This window comes from Tursiops truncatus, chromosome 3, assembly GCF_011762595.2.
Source record: "Tursiops truncatus isolate mTurTru1 chromosome 3, mTurTru1.mat.Y, whole genome shotgun sequence".
NCBI classification, from domain to species: Eukaryota; Metazoa; Chordata; class Mammalia; order Artiodactyla; family Delphinidae; genus Tursiops; species Tursiops truncatus.
This window is the reverse complement of record NC_047036.1, coordinates 91,932,049-91,953,416: the sequence shown is the minus strand read 5'-3', so window position 1 is coordinate 91,953,416 and position 21,368 is coordinate 91,932,049. Positions and strand designations below refer to the sequence as shown.

At 39.8% G+C, this 21,368-nt stretch overlaps 1 protein-coding gene across 7 annotated transcripts in view; it reads right to left on the bottom strand.

Annotated features, from left to right (window-relative positions):
• EPB41L4A (erythrocyte membrane protein band 4.1 like 4A) overlaps nucleotides 1-21,368 on the bottom strand; it is a 259,288-nt gene that overhangs the window by 59,924 nt on the left and 177,996 nt on the right. For all 7 annotated transcript variants that reach the window (XM_019940833.3, XM_019940834.3, XM_019940835.3 and 4 more), the window contains 3 exons: nucleotides 18,813-18,904; nucleotides 17,359-17,436; nucleotides 11,130-11,251 (listed from right to left, as the gene is read on the bottom strand). In XM_019940833.3, the coding sequence (XP_019796392.1) occupies nucleotides 11,130-11,251; nucleotides 17,359-17,436; nucleotides 18,813-18,904 (292 nt within the window). The remainder of the gene's footprint in view (nucleotides 1-11,129; nucleotides 11,252-17,358; nucleotides 17,437-18,812; nucleotides 18,905-21,368) is intronic.

Below are 21,368 nucleotides of genomic sequence, written 5' to 3'. Positions count from 1 at the left end.
TTCCACATCTAGATCTACGTGTTCATCAACCCCTCAGAACCCCATCCTTTCTAAGTTTTTATTACAATAAAAAATCCTAGGCATGATTGATGAAATCAATTACATAGGCATGACTGATGAAATTATTGGCCATTGGTGATTGATTCAACCTCCAGTGCTTCTCCCCTCCCCAGAAATCAAGGAATGGGACTGAAGTTTCCAACCCTCTATTCAAGATTAGTTTCCCTGGCAACAAGCGCCCCCTCCTTGTTTGGGGCTTTCCAGAAGTCATCTCATTACCATAAATTCAGATGTGGTTAAAAGGAGCTTGTTATGAATAACAAAAGATGCTCCTTTCACCTTTAGGGTTCTTATCACTTAGGAAATTCCAAGTGTTTTAGGAGCTCTGTGCCAGAAATGGGGATGAAGGCCAAATGATTATTATTATTTTTTTAATGTCCTTATTGGAGTATAATTGCTTTACATTGTTGTGTTAGTTGCTGCTTTATAACAAAGTGAATCAGCTATACATATACACATATCCCCATGTCCCCTCTCTCTTGCGTCTCCCTCCCACTCTCCCTATCCCACCCCTCTAGGTGGTCACAAAGCACCAAGCTGATCTCCCTGTGCTATGTGGCTGCTTCCCATTAGCTATCTACTTTACATTTGGTAGTGTATATATGTCCATGCCACTCTCTCACTTCGTCCCATCTTATCCTTCCCCCTGCCCATGTCCTCAAGTCCATTCTCTATGTCTGTGTCTTTATTCCTGTCCTGCCCCTAGGTTCTGCAGAACCACTTTTTTTTTTAGATTCCATATATATGGGTTAGCATACGGTATTTGCTTTTCTCTTTCTGACTTACTTCACTCTGTATGACAGACTCTAGGTCCATCCACCTCACTACAAATAACTCAATTTCGTTTCTTTTTATGGCTGAGTAATATTCCATTGTATATGTGTGCCACATCTTCTTTTTCCATTCATCTGTTGAGGGACAGTTAGGTTGTTTCCACGTCCTGGCTATTGTAAATAGTGCTGCAGTGAACATTGTGGTACATGACTCTTTCTGAATTATGGTTTTCTCAGGGTATATGCCCAGTAGTGGGATTCCTGGGTCATATGGTAGTTTTCTATTTTTAGTTTTTTAAGGAACCTCCATACTGTTCTCCATAGTGGCTGTATCAATTTACATTCCCACCAACAGTGCCAAGAGGGTTCCCTTTTCTCCACACCCTCTCCAGCATTTACTGTTTGTAGATTTTTTGATGATGGCCATTCTGACTGGTTTGAGGTGATACCTCATTGTAGTTTTGATTTGCATTTCTCTAATGATTAGTGATGTTGAGCATCCTTTCATTTGTTTGTTGGCAATCTGTATATCTTCTTTGGAGAAATGTCTATTTAGGTCTTCTGCCCATTTTTGGATTGGGTTGTTTGTTTTTTGATATTGAGCTGCTTATATATTTTGGAGATTAATCCTTTGTCAGTTGCTTCATTTGCAAATGTTTTCTCCCATTCTAAGGGTTGTCTTTTCATCTTGTTTATGGTTTCTTTGCTGTGCAAAAGCTTTGAAGTTTCATTAGGTCCCATTTGTTTATTTTTGTTTTTATTTCCATTTCTCTAGGAGGTGGGTCAAAAAGGATCTTGCTGTGATTTATGTCATAGAGTGTTCTGCCTACGTTTTCCTCTAAGAGTTTTATAGTGTGTGGCCTTACATTTAGGTCTTTAATCCATTTTGAGTTTATTTTTATGTATAGTGTAAGTGTTCTAATTTCATCAAATGATTATTTATTATTAATTACAACATCACAGGTCTTATGCCAAAGAAGCGCTCAATAAATTCTTGTTGAATGAGAAGGTAAAGGAGATAAAAAGTATCATTTATGATAACTCACTAAAGGTATGGTATTTAACTGGAATATACAATACGCCTTTAGCCTTGCGTGCTTTTTAAATTTTGATAGCTATGCATGGAATGCTAAACACTCCCAGAAAGAGTGGAATCATTAACTTTTTAGAGAAAATCTAACCAGCTTGCCATATATTAAGACATTTTTTACAGAATGAAAATAAACATCAGCTTCAAGGCAGAATAGAAAAGGGTGTCAACAAAGGAAGACAGTCTTGAACAAACCATACACCCGACTCTGTGACCTAAACTAATGCTCCTTGCAATTAACACGGTTACTGCCACTTCCCCTCTTTAATGGGTAATATGTCCCAAAGAACTTAAATATTTTCTTTAAAAAATGACTTGATATAAAATCAGACCGACTTGCTGCTCCTCTGTAAATGCATTATCTTCAAGAATATCTGCTGAAACAAGCAGATCTAGTGAAGTGAAGGAATCACACAATAGTGGGAAAACCAGAGGATGTATACTTATTTTCAAATCAACTTTCACTTATTTTGTTTTCCATTCACTTTCCAAGGATGTGCCTTAATATTCCAAAGACCTGGGTTCAAACCCTGCTGCTGCTCTTACTATCTGTGTAACTTTGAATAAGTATTCAATGTTTCTGAGCTACTGTTTCCTCATGTGTAAGATGAGGATACCATCCACCTTCCCACAGGTTTACCAAAAGAATTGCTTCACTTTATGGACAATGAGGTGAAAGCTCAGCATGTTGAATGATGTGTTACAAGTCACAGCCGAGTTAGACCAGGAATTCAAGTCTACTCAGATCAGGTACATGTTTGTTTGTTTGTTTCCTGCCACTGTACCACATGCCTTCTCAATGCAAAGGCTTACATAATCAGTTGCAGGAGTTCTTAGGGTGAAGAGAAAGTGACGTCACAGATTTGGACCACACCTCAGTTGATCACCTAATTCTGACTTATCAGGTTTGAAGGAGGACAGTCATAATCACACTCTTTCGAAAACAAAGTTAACACTCTCCTAAATTTTCTAGAAATCCTCTCCAAAACTACCCACATAACAACTCTTGGTCAGAATGTCTTGCTCCAATTCCCTTGTATGACAATTTTTACTAATTTCTTCCCCTCCTGTCTTCAGCTGACCTAGAGAGGACAAACATGCAAAAACTTCACAATACCCATCAAGTGCCCAATAGGTGTGAGAGTTATTATATCACTGTCTTTTTCCAGACACTCCTCACAGTGCCTAATGATTCTCATCCAGATACCCTCCAGGTTCCAGAACTTGCTACACTTGCAAATCATTTCACCTCTCTGGGCTTCAGTTTCCTTGCCTACAACACAAAGTGATTGTCCTCTATTTCATCTAATCCAAGGACTGTGGGTCCTACATGAGTCTTCCTCCTTTGAAACAAAGCATGCTCTGACTCGAGGATCTACAGTGCAATCTCCTATACTTTAAGGCCTACGTACAGATATGAAAATGAAAATTTTTTCATATCTACGTACAGATATGAAAAAATAAAAAAATAAAAAAAAAATGTACAGATATGAAAATGTCTTATGCCCTTTGCCTTGAAGACTTGAGCTGTATCTGTAACAGCACAGTAGAAATCCTAACATTTGAATTTGTATGATCTGTCTCGTATCGTTCTATTACTTTTTCCATAAATTATGATGCAGTATAATTTCCAGTGTCCTCATCTGGAAACTTGAACGGACATTTGAAATCATCTTGTGAACTTAAGGCATTCATGACAAGTATCTGAAGGGCTTTGTTAAAGTACAAAATGGTAAAAACACAAATGCTATTAAAGAATACAGAGTAAAAATAAATCTCTCTCCCACTCCGGATTTCTGATTTCTCTTTTGATTGTATTTTTATGTAATGGGAGCATATTACATGCTGCTGGCCCCCACCCCTGGCTTTTTTTTTTTTTTTTCTTGCTTATACTATCTCTTGGATATCCTTCCATATTGACACAAATTTATCACATTCTTTTTTGTTCCTCCTCTCCACGTCGCAGACTCTAATTGACCTGGGATCATATTCCAGCTCTGGGGCCCTGGGCAAGTCCTTGCCTCTGTCTTCTCACCCGTTACACTGAGAGTCACAGCACCCTTCTAAAAGAAATGAGGGAGATACTATCTGCATGTGCCTAGTACAGCACTGGGCATGCAGTGATGCTCAATGACTGTTGGTCATTAACATTCCTCTGCCTTGTGGAGCTCCTCAGGGGATCTGACCTTTCAAGGCAGACGTGGTGGGACTATAGAATCGGACCAACACAACGTCAAATCCTGCCCTCAGATTTCTTCTAAGAGACACATGGTATTTCCTAGGGGTACACGTCTATTATTTTATTAGGCCAGTTCCCTACTAATGGACATTTAGGTAGTTTTCAGTCTCTGTGATGACAAACACAGCAACAGGCCTGCTCATATTGCAGAAGTGAGGTTGCTGATCTAACAGCTTATTGAGGTTGGGACTTGACTTATGAAATCACAGATCCACAGCCCCAGCTTCTGTTCACTCCTCATTCAACAACTCTGCTTCCCTCCCCGAGCCCTTTCAGCTTAGCCCTTTGTCTTCTGTTTCCACTGCCTGCCTGACATGAAAAGTGGACTTGGATAGGCCTAGTACCTGATTACCTCAAATAGGGAAAACCACCTTATACAGAAGATGAAATGATTAACTATGTGAACTTTAAAACAAGCATACAATCTCATCATTATTATGGATTCACTGTAACGCATTTGTTAGTCCCAATTCATAGCCATAGACTATCCCAGTGGTGCTGGAGTGCCTAGAGAGTGGTGAGCACAGAGTAGGGGTAAAAATAAGGTGAGAAAAATGATTACTCTGGGAAGTAGGAACAGGTTAAGTAGGACGATACCCAACTCTGGGCTCCCAATACTGCCTGACAACAGCTGCCCTTGTGTACCCAGAGATCTTCAGGCAGGCAGGAAAGGAGAAACCTACACACAGGGGGCCCTTTGACTCGCCTACTTCCCTCATACTTGTTTATACCCAATCTTCTAGAATAAATCAGGGGTAACTGACGTCTTTCCAAAGCCCATTCTCTGCACTTGAATGACTCTCTCCACCCATCAATCATAAAAGGCCACACCTCCCTCATATAATTATATTATCCTTTGTATGTGAAGTTGATGCTATATGGTAAATATAATTGAAAGACTCTCAGGTGGACTCACAGGCTGGTCCACACTATGTAGAGAAAGACTCCTTATGATTTAGGAGAAAGAAACTGAAGTGTACCAAGCCCCTCCACGTTCTTGACACGATGCTGTGCCCAATGCAGACACCATCCCGCATGACAACAACCCGTGAGGCAGGAAGTAATACCCCCACTGGACCCATAAAGAAACTGAGGCTCAGCCTGGTTAAGTGACTTCATCACACTACACAGTTAGTACAGGGATGACTGAGGCTGAACCCAGATTTCTCAGATGTAGCTCAGTCTGATATGCCAGTCTCTACTCACATAGCTTGCCTTTTGTCTGCATTAAAAAAAATAATGATTTTTTAAAATCTATTTTTGATCGCCACAAGCCAAGCTGGGTTTCTGTTGACCTCATGTCTGACATAATGTGCCAACCAGAGCCAGCGCTCAGTAAGTGATTATTACTCTCTTGACATTACTATGTCTCAGCAGCCCAGAGCTTTATACTACATCAAATTGATGAAACTGTACTTCACTATGTCAAAGCATTTCTCTGTCTCTCCTGCTTTGGGCTACACCCAGCTCAGGTCACCAGTAAAGGTCGGTCAGCTACCCACATGTGAATCATTTGCTAGGAGGTTCAGACCTGTGTGGCACCATCATCCCCTAGAGTTGGCCAACTGACCTACCAGCTACAAAGTGTTCCTGCTGGGAGTCATGGAGTGTAGAACCTGACCTCCACAGGGGATGCTGCAGAAACCCATAGAGACCCCAGGACAGGTGGATCGGCCATTCATACCAGCTCTGTCAAACAGAGGTTCTCAAGAGGCAGCCCTCAAGCCATACTGGGCCCTTAGGAATGTTTGATTTAGCACACAGAGACTTTCTTCAAAATAAAATCAACTGCCAAAACTTAAAATTCTGGAAAAGTTTCTATAAATATCTAAATTTCGTGCTTCCCTTGAGACAGTGGAAGATTGGCAACACTGGGTCCTCTCTCCTGCACAGAAACACTGGCTTGGCCTGAGCAGCAGCTCTCTGCTTCCAGACCAGGCACGAACCATCCTCACTCACGAGTCATTTTCAGGATCCCTCGGGCATTGTGTCTGCAGCGTCTTCCACAGATTCAGAGTGGGAATGCCAAAACGTCACCCGAACCGGCTTTTCAGTTGTCTGAAGACTACACTGCAACTATTTATTTCTCTGTTCATCAGTACGATATGCTTAAGAACTCAAAATGCTGCATCAGACAATCACAGCATTGTTTATCCACTGTAAATGGTTTCACCCATTACTTTTCTTGCAGCTAATTGTGGATTATAGCTAAACATTTTGTCTTTACTGCCTTTCCATTCTGTCTTTACTGCTGTCTTCTTACAGCAGAAACTCTTTTCTGACAGGAATCCACCTTTGTGAGCTGCCAAGAGCTTGTCAGAGAAAGGGCTGTACAAAATATGCACTTTTCCTTCCTGCCATCTCGCCTCCTGCCTTACCCCCAAGCTCCTCTGCCGAGCAGATCTGGAGGAATGCTCTGGCTGCCTGCCCTGGCGCTGAACTCCTCTGGGGTGGGGTGGGGGTGGGGCAGAAGGCAGGCTGGGTGCAGGGCTCCTGACTCTGGAATGCGCTTCCTCATAGAGGTGCCAAGGTCTAATCTTGGTGGGTTCTAAATACAATGGCTTTTGAGCTACCAGGGCATTTATTATTCCTGACTGAGAAATAAAAACAGAGGCTTTTTAAAGTTGCAGAGAACTGAGATGCAGGTTAAGGGCAGTAGTCATCAAGTTTGACTGAATTACTTTAACTTCAGAAGAAACAAAATAACGTCTTCTAAAGTTACAAGTCATGTAGTATAAATTAATGATATAAACTAACAAAAAGCTAAAGTCTCCTTTCTATCACAACTTGTTTTTTAGTATCTATAAATGTTAAATGAGAGGTGAGAATTTATGCCAATGACTCTTGGAACTGTATAGCTCTAAAGTTTTATTTTAGAGAGCCTACCAGAATTCAATTTATGAAAATTCATAGCTGGCCTCATTAGAGTTTTTTTTTTTTTTTTAAATCTATCTTCTTTTTAAACCACAACTCCATTTTTGCCAAACACAGTACAATCTAATAAAATAAACTTTTTCTACATTTTAAAATAAGCTTTCTACCATTTTAATTGTCAAAAATTTCAAATAAAAATTTAAGTAATTGTGGCAGGAATATTTAGTAAGGTAATACTTTTGCTTCTCTTTGGTCAATAAAAAATAATTAGAAAAAAAAAAAACTACCGTTTTGAGCTATTGTTCCTTTCCTGCCCAGCCACCCATGAACAAATCTCAGGAACAGGGAGCTTTGGAGCAAGGAGGCTGCTCTGGAGCTGAGAGTTTGGGAATCAGAAGTGACAGGGCTGGAGGAGCTGCCTGGAGTGGCAGAAAAGACTTGGTGGGTAAGGAGATGGAGGCTTGAGGGCTACAGTGACCTAGGGACCTACAGGCCACTCCCCTCCACCACCCGCCACACCAGAGCCTTAAAGGGGCAGGCTTGACCCTAAGTACAGGAGGCTCCAGGCTTACCAATAACCCCTCCCCTCTCATACTCACAGTGGCCCAGATTCACACAGAATTGCCCTGCTTAATGGGACCTGCTGGGTGGGATAAGGAGCACAGAGTGACTGATGCAGGTGAAGACAAGAGCGCCCTCTTCAATTGTTCCACTCCAAGTCTGAACCCCACCATGACCTTAGAGACTGGGTCTCTCTACCAGCTGGGTTCAACTGAGGCTCAAAGCAGAGGACATTTGAATTAGAGGAAAAAGAATATGTAACATTGAGGGGCTTCCCTGGTGGCACAATGGTTAAGGATCCACCTCCCAATGCAGGGGACATGGGTTTGACCCCTGGTCGGGGAACTAGATCCCACATGCATGCTGCAACTAAGAGTTTGCATGCTACAACTAAGGAGCCCATGAGCCTCAACGAAGGAGCCCACCTGCCGCAACTGAGACTGAGCACAACCAAAAAAAAAAAAAAAGAATATGTAACATTCAAATAAACATAGAACAACATTATCCCTGCCCCCAGAGCATTCTTCACATGTGCATGACAGCAACTGAAATAACTCTGCATCACAGGCATTGCTAAATGGTCCTTCCCCACCCAGGACAATCACGCTGTCAAGGGCAGACTCATCTCTGGGTCCCCAGAACACATCACAGTTTTGTGAAACACAGGCTTCAAAGGTAATTCAAAACCAAAGTGAAATGTACATACATCAGTCTCAGTTTTTAAACACAGCCCTGTATGATCCTCTTTTTTTAGTAAAAATTATAAAAATATACCATTGTTTAAAATACATACAATAAATCAGCATGAATACTTAGAGATATCACTCCAAAAATATTCACTTTAGTTACATTTATATTTTTCAAATTTTGAAACAGCTTAAATATCCAAAAACTAACGACTGGTTGAATAAATTATGTCACATCAATGCATCTATGCAGCAGAAAATTATTTGGACATTCAAATGGTGCTCTATAAGAACACTTAAAACTTGTTAGAACATATTCATGATATGTTATTAAATAAAAAAGTAAATAAAAACACCGCTATATCATTTTTGCAGAAAAGATATGCAAATGACCAGCAGGCTATATAAAACAGTGTTAGCGCTAAGAGAATGGAACTGAACATGAAAGATATTCTTTTTGCGGGGGAGGGGGAGTTCTGAGGTTCCTCAATTTCCTAAAGCGAGGATGTATTTTTATAATAGTAAAAGCATAACATGTGCTGCATTTTTTAAAAGATTCTCAGCCTGATGCTGAGAAGCTGCCCTCGAGCACGCTGGGCTGTGCATTATCCAGCTCCTCAGCCTCCACCCTAGAGGGAGTGTGTTTTAATACAACACTAGTGGGGAGGGGAGACGGACGCGAGGGCTCAGTACAGTTCCAGGCTACTCTGTGAAAACTGCATTTGGCTGGATCTACATAAGCCAGGAGAGAAACAAAAACAAAACCCCTTGTCCCTAAATAAATCAGCTTCTGGAATTTCAGCTTCCAAGGAGAGACAGACAGACAGACAGACACAGTGTTACAGAGGAAGATATTTTTCTAAGAGCACGAGGAGAGGAAAAGGAACAACCTGAGCAGGTCTGTGTAAAAAGCACGTGTGATTCCAGCATCTCAAGTGGAATGAAATGTTGATTTGACACGAGGAATGCTTTTGATATTCTTGGTTGGTCTCAAAATAATTTCATGAGGCCTGGTGTTTAAGAAATAGCAAAGGATCTGAAAGTTTGCTTATCAATTATACCACGTTGCACTTGATCCAAATGGGATTTAAGACTGATCATATTCAAAGATAATCACAAAATATTAAGATAAAGATATTAAATGTTAAAGCTAGAATTTCTGTCCTAAGTCACCTGCTTATTATGTAATCTTGGCCAAATTACCTTTATAATCTTAGTTTTCCTCATCAGCTAAATGGGGATAATATTACTTATGTGGCAGGTAACCCATTGCAAAATTAAATCATGTCTTATTTTTACCACTGTAGAACCATCAGAAAGAATTTAATTTCCTCTCAGCCCAGTGAGAGGAGGGGACCTACAATCAGATTTAATTTCACTTTAGAAACTGTAAGTCAGGTGACATTCTCACAGCCAGCAGCAGTGGAGCAAACTCAAAACACGTTCCTCATAGGCTTGTCATGAGGGTTAAATGAAACAACAGCTGTCATAATGCTTTGCCAACTGTCATTCGATGTTCAGATGTTATTTTCTGATTAGTTATCTATTTTATACATATTAGTACATACATGTCAATCACAATCTCCCAATTCATCCCACCACCACCCCCCAGACGTTAATTATTGTTATTAAAAATTCCATTCTCTTCATACAATATGGCAGAAAGAGCCAGGAGATCTGGCCTCTCGTCCCAGCCCCACCCCTTTCTAGCTACTGGGATCATGTCTTCCTCATCTGTAAAATGGGAACGTAGTGTCTGCCTTGCTTTACCTCACAGGATTACTGGGAGGTTCAAGTGAAATAATATATGTGAAAAGCCGGTGGAGAGTGTTAGACAAGGCTGATCTGTAAGCAAGCCACAAACCAAAGTCAGTAAGATCACTTTAGAGTAAAATTCCATGAGCTCTGAACATTGAACGTGGATTGAAACTGACTGATGAGGTGGTTTATTAAAGAAGTGGTGTGCATTAAAAACAAAAAATCTGAATAACCCAAATGTCCATCAATAGTAGAATGAATAAGGAGCTGTCATACGACAGAAAACTCACTGCAAGAAAAATGAATGCATTTTAGTATATATTACATATAACACTGATAGAAGCAAGACACAAAGGAACACACCCCTTGATTCAATTATATAATGTTTTAAAAATAGGCAAAAAAACTACTTTGTTCAGAGAAGGCTACATAAGTACTAAAATTATAGTGAAATGTAAAGAAATAATTACCACACAGTCAGACAGAGGTTTTCACTGGTTGGGGAGGGAGGAGAAGGTGAGGATGTGACCAAGCAAACAGCAGGGACTTCTGGGGCTGTAGGCTATGTTAATTTGTGTGTGTGTGTGCATGTGCACGCCTGCGTATATATTTATATATGCATATAAACACACATACACTTACGTGTATGTGCATAGGTATATAGTACGTATACTTTATGCACTTTATTATAGATCACAATAAAAGACCAACGATAACAAAAAGCTAAATTCTTTACAGACTCTTATGTCAACGGTATTTTTTTTTTAAGACTTTTGCCAAAGAATTTGTTTCAATTCCAATCTCAGCTACACCAAACTAAGAAATTACGCAGTTGAGGTTTTATTTAATGCCTTCAAAAAAGAGTTATTAAGTATAGTCATTAAGCAGGCTATGGGGATTCAACTTGCTTACCTGCCTGCTTATTAATAATTTCTGATTGCGTGGACATTTTCTGGGTCAAATTAAAAATTCTACTGTTAACAATTAAAAACCTCCAGGGCTACAGTCACCACTTAAGTGTATGTTACACCAGGAGCCTAAAAGGAAACACAAGGTTACAATGAGGAGTTGGGGGCTCTGTGACTTACCAGCTGGCTGTGTTGGTGCTATTCTCTTAGGGTAAGTCTTGCTTCGACTTCTTGCCACATTCTGATCTGGCCGGGGAAGTTGAATAGAAAGATCTCGACTCATTTGTAACGCTGTCCTGCCACTTGAAAAAACAACATTTTGAGTAACACAGGTAAAACCACACAGCCACAAAATTACACCACAGCTCATGGAGAATATCTGCAGTGTATGGAGAGAAGAAAAAACACAGATTCACACAGGTTATAAGTATGTAGGGCTTTCAATTGATTCTCACTGCAATGTTAACCAAGGAACTAATAAACTCTAATAGGAAAGATTTAGGTGAGACAGAAGTGCCAACTGAAGAATGTCGCTCGCCACCTGGTTCTACAAGAGTGAAGTCACTAGCCACTAAAGTTGCTCACCTTCAATACACTCTGAAAGGAGTTCAGGACAGAGATCAGGAATGAGGCTGGGAACAAGTGGCCGAACAGGCCTTCAGATAGTTAGGTGTTTTCAGGAGAAAATTTTATGAACCCAGTTTCTTGCAGCTTCTCATACTTAGAAAAGCGCTAAAAGCATTAACGGAGACATCTGCTCCTCGTTCCTAGTAGCAACCTTCTACAGAGGTGTGTGCCTGACTGCACGCATTCCCTTAGGAGCGGTTCCTCAGAGCTATCTGAGAGGCTCTCTCTCAGCCTCTAGTCCTCAGTAAGCCCCAGATAAAACTGAACTCACAGCTCTCATGTTGAGCTTTTTTTCAGCCGACACAAGGAAGATCTTTCAGAGGGAGAACCAGGAAAGAAAGGATTTATTAAAGGAGGAGTTAGGTTTTGATTTAAGTAGAATGATAAGCTATAAATAGAGGATGCTGATGGTCTTCCAGCTCTACAACTAAATAATAAAGAAATTGTGTTGGGCTAAACTACAGAAGGCAATGATTCTACGTGAATCAACATGTCCCCGTGCTGTACTTATAAGGCAAGTCATAGAGTCTCCCCAATTGGACCACTTAGTGTGATTTCACTCTGAACCCTGTGACACAATCAACCATTGATTATGTCCACTTCACCTGAGTCAGGAAGTGCCCAGGAAGATTTAAAGCAGCCTAAAACCCCATGCACAGTACCGCTTCCTTAAGAGTATGTGAGGATGCAACAGGGAGAGCTTTCCCTGGGGACAAACTAAGCTACTCAAGGAACTATGTAATTTAATTTGCTATATTTCAGTCAACATTCATCCTACGAAAAGTTTATTCCACAGCTGAATTTGAGCTAATGAACAACTCTGGCTCATGACAGAAAGTATCATTTAGGTACAGAGAAAATGCATTTCTAATTATCTATCAATACTTTGATTCACCACAGTTAAGAGTCACCTAATAGGAAGAAAAAATAGTCTTTTATTGGCCACAAATCCCATTTATCCTACATTTACAGAATATATATTGGTGGCTCTCTCCCTAAAAGAGACTAAATAAGACTTAGAAAGCCAAATTCACCTCCTACATTCTTCTGTGAAAGCTTCCCCTCCTTACTACCTCATCCACTTTTATTAGAAATAAAGAGAGGCCCAAAACACTCATAAAAAGCAGTTTCTCATCAGGCTAAGTGAGGATATGACTTGATATGAGGAATTAAAATGACAGGTTCCATCCATGTACTTCATATTCAAGACTTCATGGAAACCAGGGGGAGGGGAGGGAGTAGGGGGGAAAACTGTGAGAGATTTTCTTTCACTTGAAATTTAACTACTTTTTTTTTTCCTTACATATAATGAAAATATATAAAAATCTAATAATGTTACTTGATAAGAAAATTATCATTTACCAGCTTTCATTTTGCTGTTTTCTTTTACATATTAATGTATTGTTAATAGACAAGTTCTGGAGACTGGGTTCAAATCCCAGCGATGTCATATCGTAGCTCTCTGACCTTGGGAAACATTACTCAAACTCTCTGTATCTCCATTTCCTCATTACTAAAGTAAGAATAATACCAATGACCACTTCATAGGCTTATTATGAATGTTAAGTATTAATATTATACATTTTCTAGAACAATGCCAGGCACATAAAAATATTATATAATTATTTACTAAATACAAGTAAATAATTTTTTTAAAATAATCAATTTGAGAATATTTCTACAGTTTTAACTATTTGTTTTAAAGGTAGTACATAAGGTAACACAAATAGCAACATCTCTCCCCTGAAAATCTTAAAAAAAATCTATACAGAGAACAAAATTCCACTATTAGAAATGGTTTGGAATATGAAGATAACATCTACTTAAAACAAACTTACTCTAAGACTTGGGTAGTATGTACTTCATTGCATAGAGGAAAAAATATTTGCCCTAAAAACATAACCCAATAATATGTGGACCACTGAGGCATTTTATAATGAGATTTTACTTTATTATTCAATTTTTCCTCATGGTTTCTCTCTCAGGAATAAATGAGAAATGGGAAAATCATATCACAAGATTCATAAAACTAAAGTCCAGAAACATAAACTGATCTTGCACAGGCTGTACAGGACCTGGGACTGGAACAAGCTTTCTGTCCTCCAGCTGGTCAGTGTGGCACAGCTTGGCAGCCTGGGAAAAGGGACAGAGTGCAGAGCCATTTGGTTTAAAGCTACAAGCCCAGGTTAAAACGCAGCTCTGCTATAAGTGTGTGGCCTTCAGCAGCTGATTTTTTAAATCTCCTAGAGCCTCATTTTCCTTATTTATACTTGTTCGGACTACTTCCTAGCAGAAATACTTCTGTACGGTATTCTTAGTATTTTCTTGTAGCAAAAAGCACTTGACAACAGTAGAGATTTTCAGTGTCGGTGAAAGAGCTCTTACACACCCGGCAGCTCTCCATAGTGACAGGACAGAGCATTGTCCCCAGGATCACCCACTTCCCTGCCCCTCACACTGTGGCACACATACTCCCATCCTATGATGAGAGGCACTGCCAGCAGCCCTTCAGCTTCAAAGTGAGGATACAATCGGCCATCAGTGGGGTAGAAGGAAGAGAACAAGAGGAAAGACACCTGGGTTCAAATCCCAACTTTGCCACTTACTGGTTAAAGGTCTTTAGTTCAGTTACCTTACTTTTGGGGGGCTCATATTTCTTGTCTACAGAAATGAGCATATGATACCTCCTTTGATGGGTCACTGAATGGATTTAATAAAGTAACACAGGTGAAAGTACCTGACACAAAGGAGGTTCTCAGGAGAACTTGGCCTCTCTTCCATAGTTCATGAAATGTGGAAAGCTCGTGTGATTTAAGTTCTACAAGAAGGTCATCAGGGTTCCTGAGGGGTGGTTCTTAGGTCTAAGTGTCATTTCTAGAGTATAAATTCTACACAACTCATTCATTCATCAAAACCAGGAGTCCCCTACAAACTTAACAAAAGGTAGAGGCAAGATTAGTTTTTAAGAGAAAGAGAGAGCAGTGTGCAACGAAATATTTAACCAAAGATTTAATCAATCTCTATTTCAGATTATTGGTAACTGATAATAAATCAACAAAAGAAGTCAACTGTCAGATTTAAGCTCAGCCTTTTCCCCAAAATTTAATTTTAAATTTTGAAAGGACTGCCTGTCACATTTCACTAAAATTATCTAATTTTCCCCTCTTCAGTAATGACTCGTTTTTCTGTTGGATTCTCCTTGGTATTCTGCAAGCCCTAAGATGCAAGAGAGAAAGTAAAGACTAGAATTCTGTCTTTCTCCATCACATACATCCCACTATAAACACATATACAATTATACACACAGACACCCACACTCACACACCGCAGCCACTGGTTAATGCTGTTCGTTATCCCCCATGCTCTAAAAGCCTACAGGGTAAAGGAAGGAGCTACTTATGTTTCCAGAGCTCTTCCTTCATTCCAAGATATCTCCAGAACGTCTCAAAATAAAGGAACAGGCATATGATGTTTATTAAAGTTTGGTTGTTATTACTCTTTTGCCAATTAACAGTCCATGTGCTGGCGACCACCCAGCAGTCAGAGACCCATCCCTGCGTAAGCCTGGCTCTGGGCACTGGGATGAAACACCTTTCTTTCAGAGATGGTGTAATGTTAGTGCTTCCTACATACAGACACTGAGATTTGGATTTCATTAAGACTTACCAAGCAGTTAACACCAGCCACAAAACTGAACAGATTTAGCAGAGTTTCCAATTTGCAAAGGTTATCTTTAATTACTTTTGTGGAAGAAATGATACTCAATATGCAAAATCCAATAACTTTCTAATAATAATTCCCAATAACCACAGCATTTGCATTTCAATAAATTTGAGAAATCAGGTATGGGTAAATTTGTAGAAACCAACTACAGCATACATTAAACAGTATAATTACATTTTTTAACGGTAAGAATATTAAGACAGATGCTTTTTCACTAGCTTCATTTCAGTGACAAAGAGACAGATTTACACATTCACTCTATAACCCTTGAAATGTGTTATGCCCCAACTGGAAGAACAGCCCAAATACTGACTATGAGCTATTTTTCTCAATATAAAAGTAAATACTCTTTCCTTAAATTCCTGTAATTATATCACTATCTAGGGAAGAACCTTGATAACCTGAAGTTTAAATTTTTAGACTTCAATGAATACTTTCCTACAAATATCAAGAACATCTATAACACAATAATACTTGTTATTTTAAGTCAGCTAATGAGCAAATATCCAAGAGAATAATATGTAAAGATTAATGCACTAAACATTTAATATTAATCACTCCTCTATTGATTATCTCTGGCTTCAAGCAAGACAAAAAAGTGGTTCATCAAAGAGAGGAATTAAAATTTGGCATATCACTATCTTGCAAACACTTCACCTGGATTTTTTTTTAAGTCTCCTAAGTAAGCATTTCATTTGGTGATGTCTCCAGTAGAACTGACAGAACACTGTCCCACCTCCCGAGTGCCATTTCTGCACCCTGCTTGGGTTTTATAGGGCCTGGGACCGCCTTACTGCCTGAATAATACTGTAGCTCTCTGAAGGCAGAGATGGGGAGATCTAATTCTTCGTACCTCTGGGTACCTAACACCCTGTTTTCCACATCACAGGCTCTCCACTTAACAGAACGAATTGAAACAAAACAAATTCTTTTTCAAAACACAGAAGGCTCCCATTTTCAAAAAGACACAGGCACCTGCCTGACTGCTGGACAATCAGGCTTTTCCTGCAACATGCTAACAGTCTGACTAATGTTAAAGGAAAGGGCTCTGGAGTTCCACTGCCAGGGAATGGACCCCGCTTTACTGCTTCCTAGCTGGGTTTCCCTGAGAAGTGACTTGTCGTCTCTGAGCCTTAGTTTCCTCACATATTAATGAGGATAACGTTAATAAGACTGTCATGATTAAATGAAGCAATAAATGGAATACATTTAGCACAATACATGGCACTTAGTAACTGCTCTGTAAAGTTAAGATATACTTGCTAGCATTACTATATGTAGGCGTTATGCTACAGAAAACATTTGATTTGACCCATAATATAAAGCAGGGGTCCCCAACCCCCGTGGCCTGTTAGGAACCGGGCCACACAGCAGGAGGTGAGTGGTGGGTGAGAGAGCAAAGCTTCATCTGTATTTACAGCCACTCCCCATTGCTTGCATTACCGCCTGAGCTCCACCTCCTGTCAGCATTATGGTGAGTTGCATAATTATTTCATTATATATTACAATGTAATAATAATATAAATAAAGTGCACAGTAACTGTAATGTGCTTGAATCATCCCAAAACCATCACCACCCACCCCTCCCCATCCATGGAAAAAACCGTCTGCCACGAAACCGGTCCTTGGTGCCAAAAAGGTTGGGGACCGCTGATATAAAGTATACATTGTGTTACAATAGAGGTTCAACTGAATGTCCCAAGAATACCAAAAAACTACTATTCAGAATATCTACTTTGTTTCATAATCACAACATAATTAGAGATAAGTGATAACTGGATCAAAATGAATTTCTGAAGATAATAAGCTCTACTACATTCTAAACACCCTAAGCTTAACCTAGCTAATGTAGAATTTAAATAATTAAACCTAGAAAATCATTTTTGTCAAGACAGTTTAATAGACTGCTATTGCTTATCAAATTCATTGGCACTGTGGAAAAATAAGGAAAAAATCTGATCACAAACTTTAATGTGCATGCATGTATGTGGACAGCTGCATTAAATATTTATTCATACACACCCCACACACAGCCCAGAGGAAAAAAAATGCCATTTACCTATACCGGTGCTTATAACTCAGGGATCCAAACTTGCTGAGTTTTCTTGACAATGAATTTGATTCATTTTCTGGCATTCTAATGAATGTTTAAAAGAAAATTAGATAGAGAATCACGACTATACTTATGCAACACTTGAGCAAAAGCTGTGTAGAAATATGTAACAGTGCAACACTGCTTAACACAGTCAAAATATTTTATTCATTCTACATATCGGTAGGAATAATAATCGATTATTTTTAAGCTAATACTTGACATTCTAGTATTTTATATCTGTATCGTGTCAAAACACTCATACTTCCTGAAGACTATCAGATACATCACTGCCCGCACAAGGAAGCTTTTATTGTGAATCAATTTAATTTCTCTACTAAATTATCTTGGGAACTTTTGTCACTACACTGATTTACCCAAGCCAAGGTTCTCAGGGCAATTGATCGTATCTAAAGGGGTGGCTCACTCTTCTTTGTACTTTCCATTCCAGGGTACTTTCAACACACACCTCCACGTGCAGTTCCTAGGCCCAGCCCCACTACAGGAGAGGCAATGCCTCAGACCTTTTGGGCTCTATCCCTCTCTTAATACAAACTCCACAACGGACATGGGTCATTTTATAAGGCTACTTCTCTAGCATCATGCTATTTGGGGAAACCGTTCCATGCAAATCAAACACGAATAAGGGGAAGAGTTAATCTAGTTTTAAATTTAAAAACCAAAAATAGAGTTTCAAGTATTATCTGATAAAATTGAGTTTTATCTTTACACCATAAGGATGTGACACAAACAGGATCCCCACAACCCAATGGTCAATTCTCTGCCCTCATCTTACGTGACCTCCCAGGAGCATGCAATGCAGCTGCTAGCTCCTTATTCACTAAGACATTTTTCTTTCTCATATTCCATTTTCCCATACCCACTGCTTACTTCTTCTCATACTCCCCAGCTGGCTCTTCCTGTCCTCTAAATGCTGGGAGGGTCCCACAGCTCAGTCCCTGGCTTTCTGCTCCTCTCTCTTCACTTTTTCCACAGGTGACCTCATCCAATCCCCTTTGCCTTAATACCTACGAAATTTATATGACCAACCTTGGTCTATCCTGTATGCCTTGTATACCCAGCCACCCATTCCATACCTCCAAGCTAACAGTCATTTCAAATTTAGTAAGTCCACAGTAGAACACTTAATTTCCACCAATACCAAAGCTGCACTTTTATTACATAAATGTCAAAAGCAATTGTCCTTGATCCTTTCTTGTAGCATGAGCAAAGAAAATATCTATATATGTGTGTGTGCATGTAAAAATGTTAATAAAAGAGAAACACTGTACATTTCTTCTTGTAGACAGGATAGAATTCTTGTTATAAAAACATATGCACATCAAAAAAAATTTTAAAAACAAAAACAAATGCAATTTTCATTTATTAGGACAATGAACAAAGGTTTCACATTAACATACCTAAAAAATGTATGATGTTCTACACTACACTTCCAAAGATGCTTGCAAGCAGTTTTACTTCGAGCTTCAAAAAAGAATGAGGTTTCATTGCACTGAGAGAGAAACAGAGAGAGAATATAAATTACAGACCACAACATTCTTCAGATGACAGCCACTCTTCTAGGTACCAAAAATTCAAGTAAGCAGAGAAATTACTGTTAACACATTAAAAAAAATAATTACCTCTTGAGAAAAATACAAAATATAAGTTCCATGTAAATCTTAGTGCCATCACCTTTATTATGTTCTTCTACATCACCCCATGATCACGGATAATCAGAGTGATGGCACTGAAGCACTGCAAACTCTTCTGTCATCAATGGGCGACCAAAACAGGAAAAATACCGACCGTGTGAAAATCAACTCCCCAAAAAAAGAAGACACCCATAAACCCAGTTTTTATGTAATTTTAACTGTATTTTTTTCAGGGATGTACAGGCCACACTTAAACTAAAGAATCTCAAGAGGGGTCGCTGGGAGGTGTGACCACCACAGCAGTGTAATCTGAGAAAGTTAAATAATGTCTCAGGACTGAGTTTCTCCATTCTGCATCAAGTTATTGGGGGAAATAAATTAAATGACATGACAGATGTGAAGTTCCATATATTAGGTATACAATTAATTTTAACTATCATTTTAATCTCGCAGCTACTTATCTATTTTAATACATAAGAAACAAAGGCATTATTAGAGGTAATTTTAACTGTGCAGCAAAAGATACTATTTTTTTTTAAGTGACTGAATAGGAAACCAAGCAAAATACAGTATCCACACTAAAATAATAATAAACCACAAGCTCTGTGAAGTTATATAATTGCTAACTTAGTCTCAAATAAAAAACAAACTCAAGTCACAAATGCAGAAGTGCCCCGGGAATAAGGTTTCCATGGATTCATAAACACAAAGTTGTCAATGCAGAAGAACAACTGAAACGATTCCTCCCCCTATACACACACCTTTTAACAAGGACAGAACATTTATATGCATGAAATTTCTCCCAAGTCCACCTAGAATGAGGCTGTCCAATTTAGGAGTTTATTTGCAAAATGAAAGGGTGTGATGGAAACTGAGCCAATATATGCATGTTACAGCAAGGCTTTGTAATTCCAAAACCTTGTGAGGTGGAAGAAGGAACTCAGGGCAAGTCCCAGGTTTCTAAGTTGGGTGCTGCTAAGTAGTAAAATACAGCAAGTGGAAAAAAATTGGGGAATTGGATGGGGGGGGTAATGGACATTAAGTTCAGGCTATTTTGATTCTGAGATGCCCATGGAACTAGGAACTCAACACGCCTAATGGGCCAGTAAACATGCAAGAGTAGAGCTGAGGAGAGAGGTCGTATCTGCTGGCACAGATAATTTCACCTGAGAATCTAAAACAGATTGCTCAGAGAGAGCACAGAGTGGATAACGGTGGAATCACAGTGAAGATGCTTGTGAAGGTGAAGTGAGAGAGGTCAAAAGGGACCTCAAGGCAATGGTGTCAGAGAGGCTGGAGGAGAGGGCAAGTCTCAAGTGACCCAGAAAGGTCGCAGGGCTTGAAAAGAGGTCACTGCATTTAATGGGGAGAAATCTTCAGTGGCTTTCGTGAAAGGGGTTAAGGATTACAAAATTAGAGGTGATGAAGAAAAGGTGATCAATTCAGAAAGTGTTTTCCTCAAAAGCAAAAGAAACTAGGGGGGAGGTGAGGAGGAAGGGGCACAGAGGAAATCACAGAACATCCGTGGAGGCAGGGTGAGAAACCAAGCCTCCTGTCAGGAGATGGGAATGCTTAGAGGGGAATTTGTCTTCTTTTACTTTTCCTTTTTAAATATATACTCATGGTAACAAACACCAAAAGTTACCAAAGTGGATAACACAATTCTAACTCAATCTCCCTCCTACCACTGTCTCCAATTCCCCTCCTCAGAGGCAACCACTATTAAGAGTTTGTCATATTAACATGCTGGTGTTTTGTTTGTTTGTTTGTTTGTTTGCGGTACACGGGCCTCTCACTGTTGTGGCCTCTGCCGTTGCGTAGCACAGGCTCCGGACGCGCAGGCTCAGTGGCCATGGTTCACGGGCCCAGCCGCTCTGCGGCATGTGGGATCTTCCCGGATCGGGGCACGAACCCGTGTCCCCTGCATCGGCACTCAACCACTGCGCCACCAGGGAAGCCCATGCCGGTGTTTTAAAGCCACTGGATTATCTGAATATATAATACACAGGTCATTAATTTTAAGATAATTTTGCTTCCGGTTGTGTATCAGGATAAATAAGATAAAGCCAGTACATGGGACTTGCCTGGCGATCCAGTGGTTAAGACTCCAGGCTTCCACTGCAGGGGAATGGGTTCGATCCCTGGTAGGGGAACTAAGATCCAGCAAGCCTCACCAAAAAAAAAGCAAAAGAAGAACCCAGTACAGGACAGGCTGCTCTTCCGCTCCCCAATCTACCACCTTCCTCAGTATATGCACCCACCTCCCTGTCAACAACTGAAACACAAAGTGTGTTAGGACTAACGTACTGGGCATTCTCACTG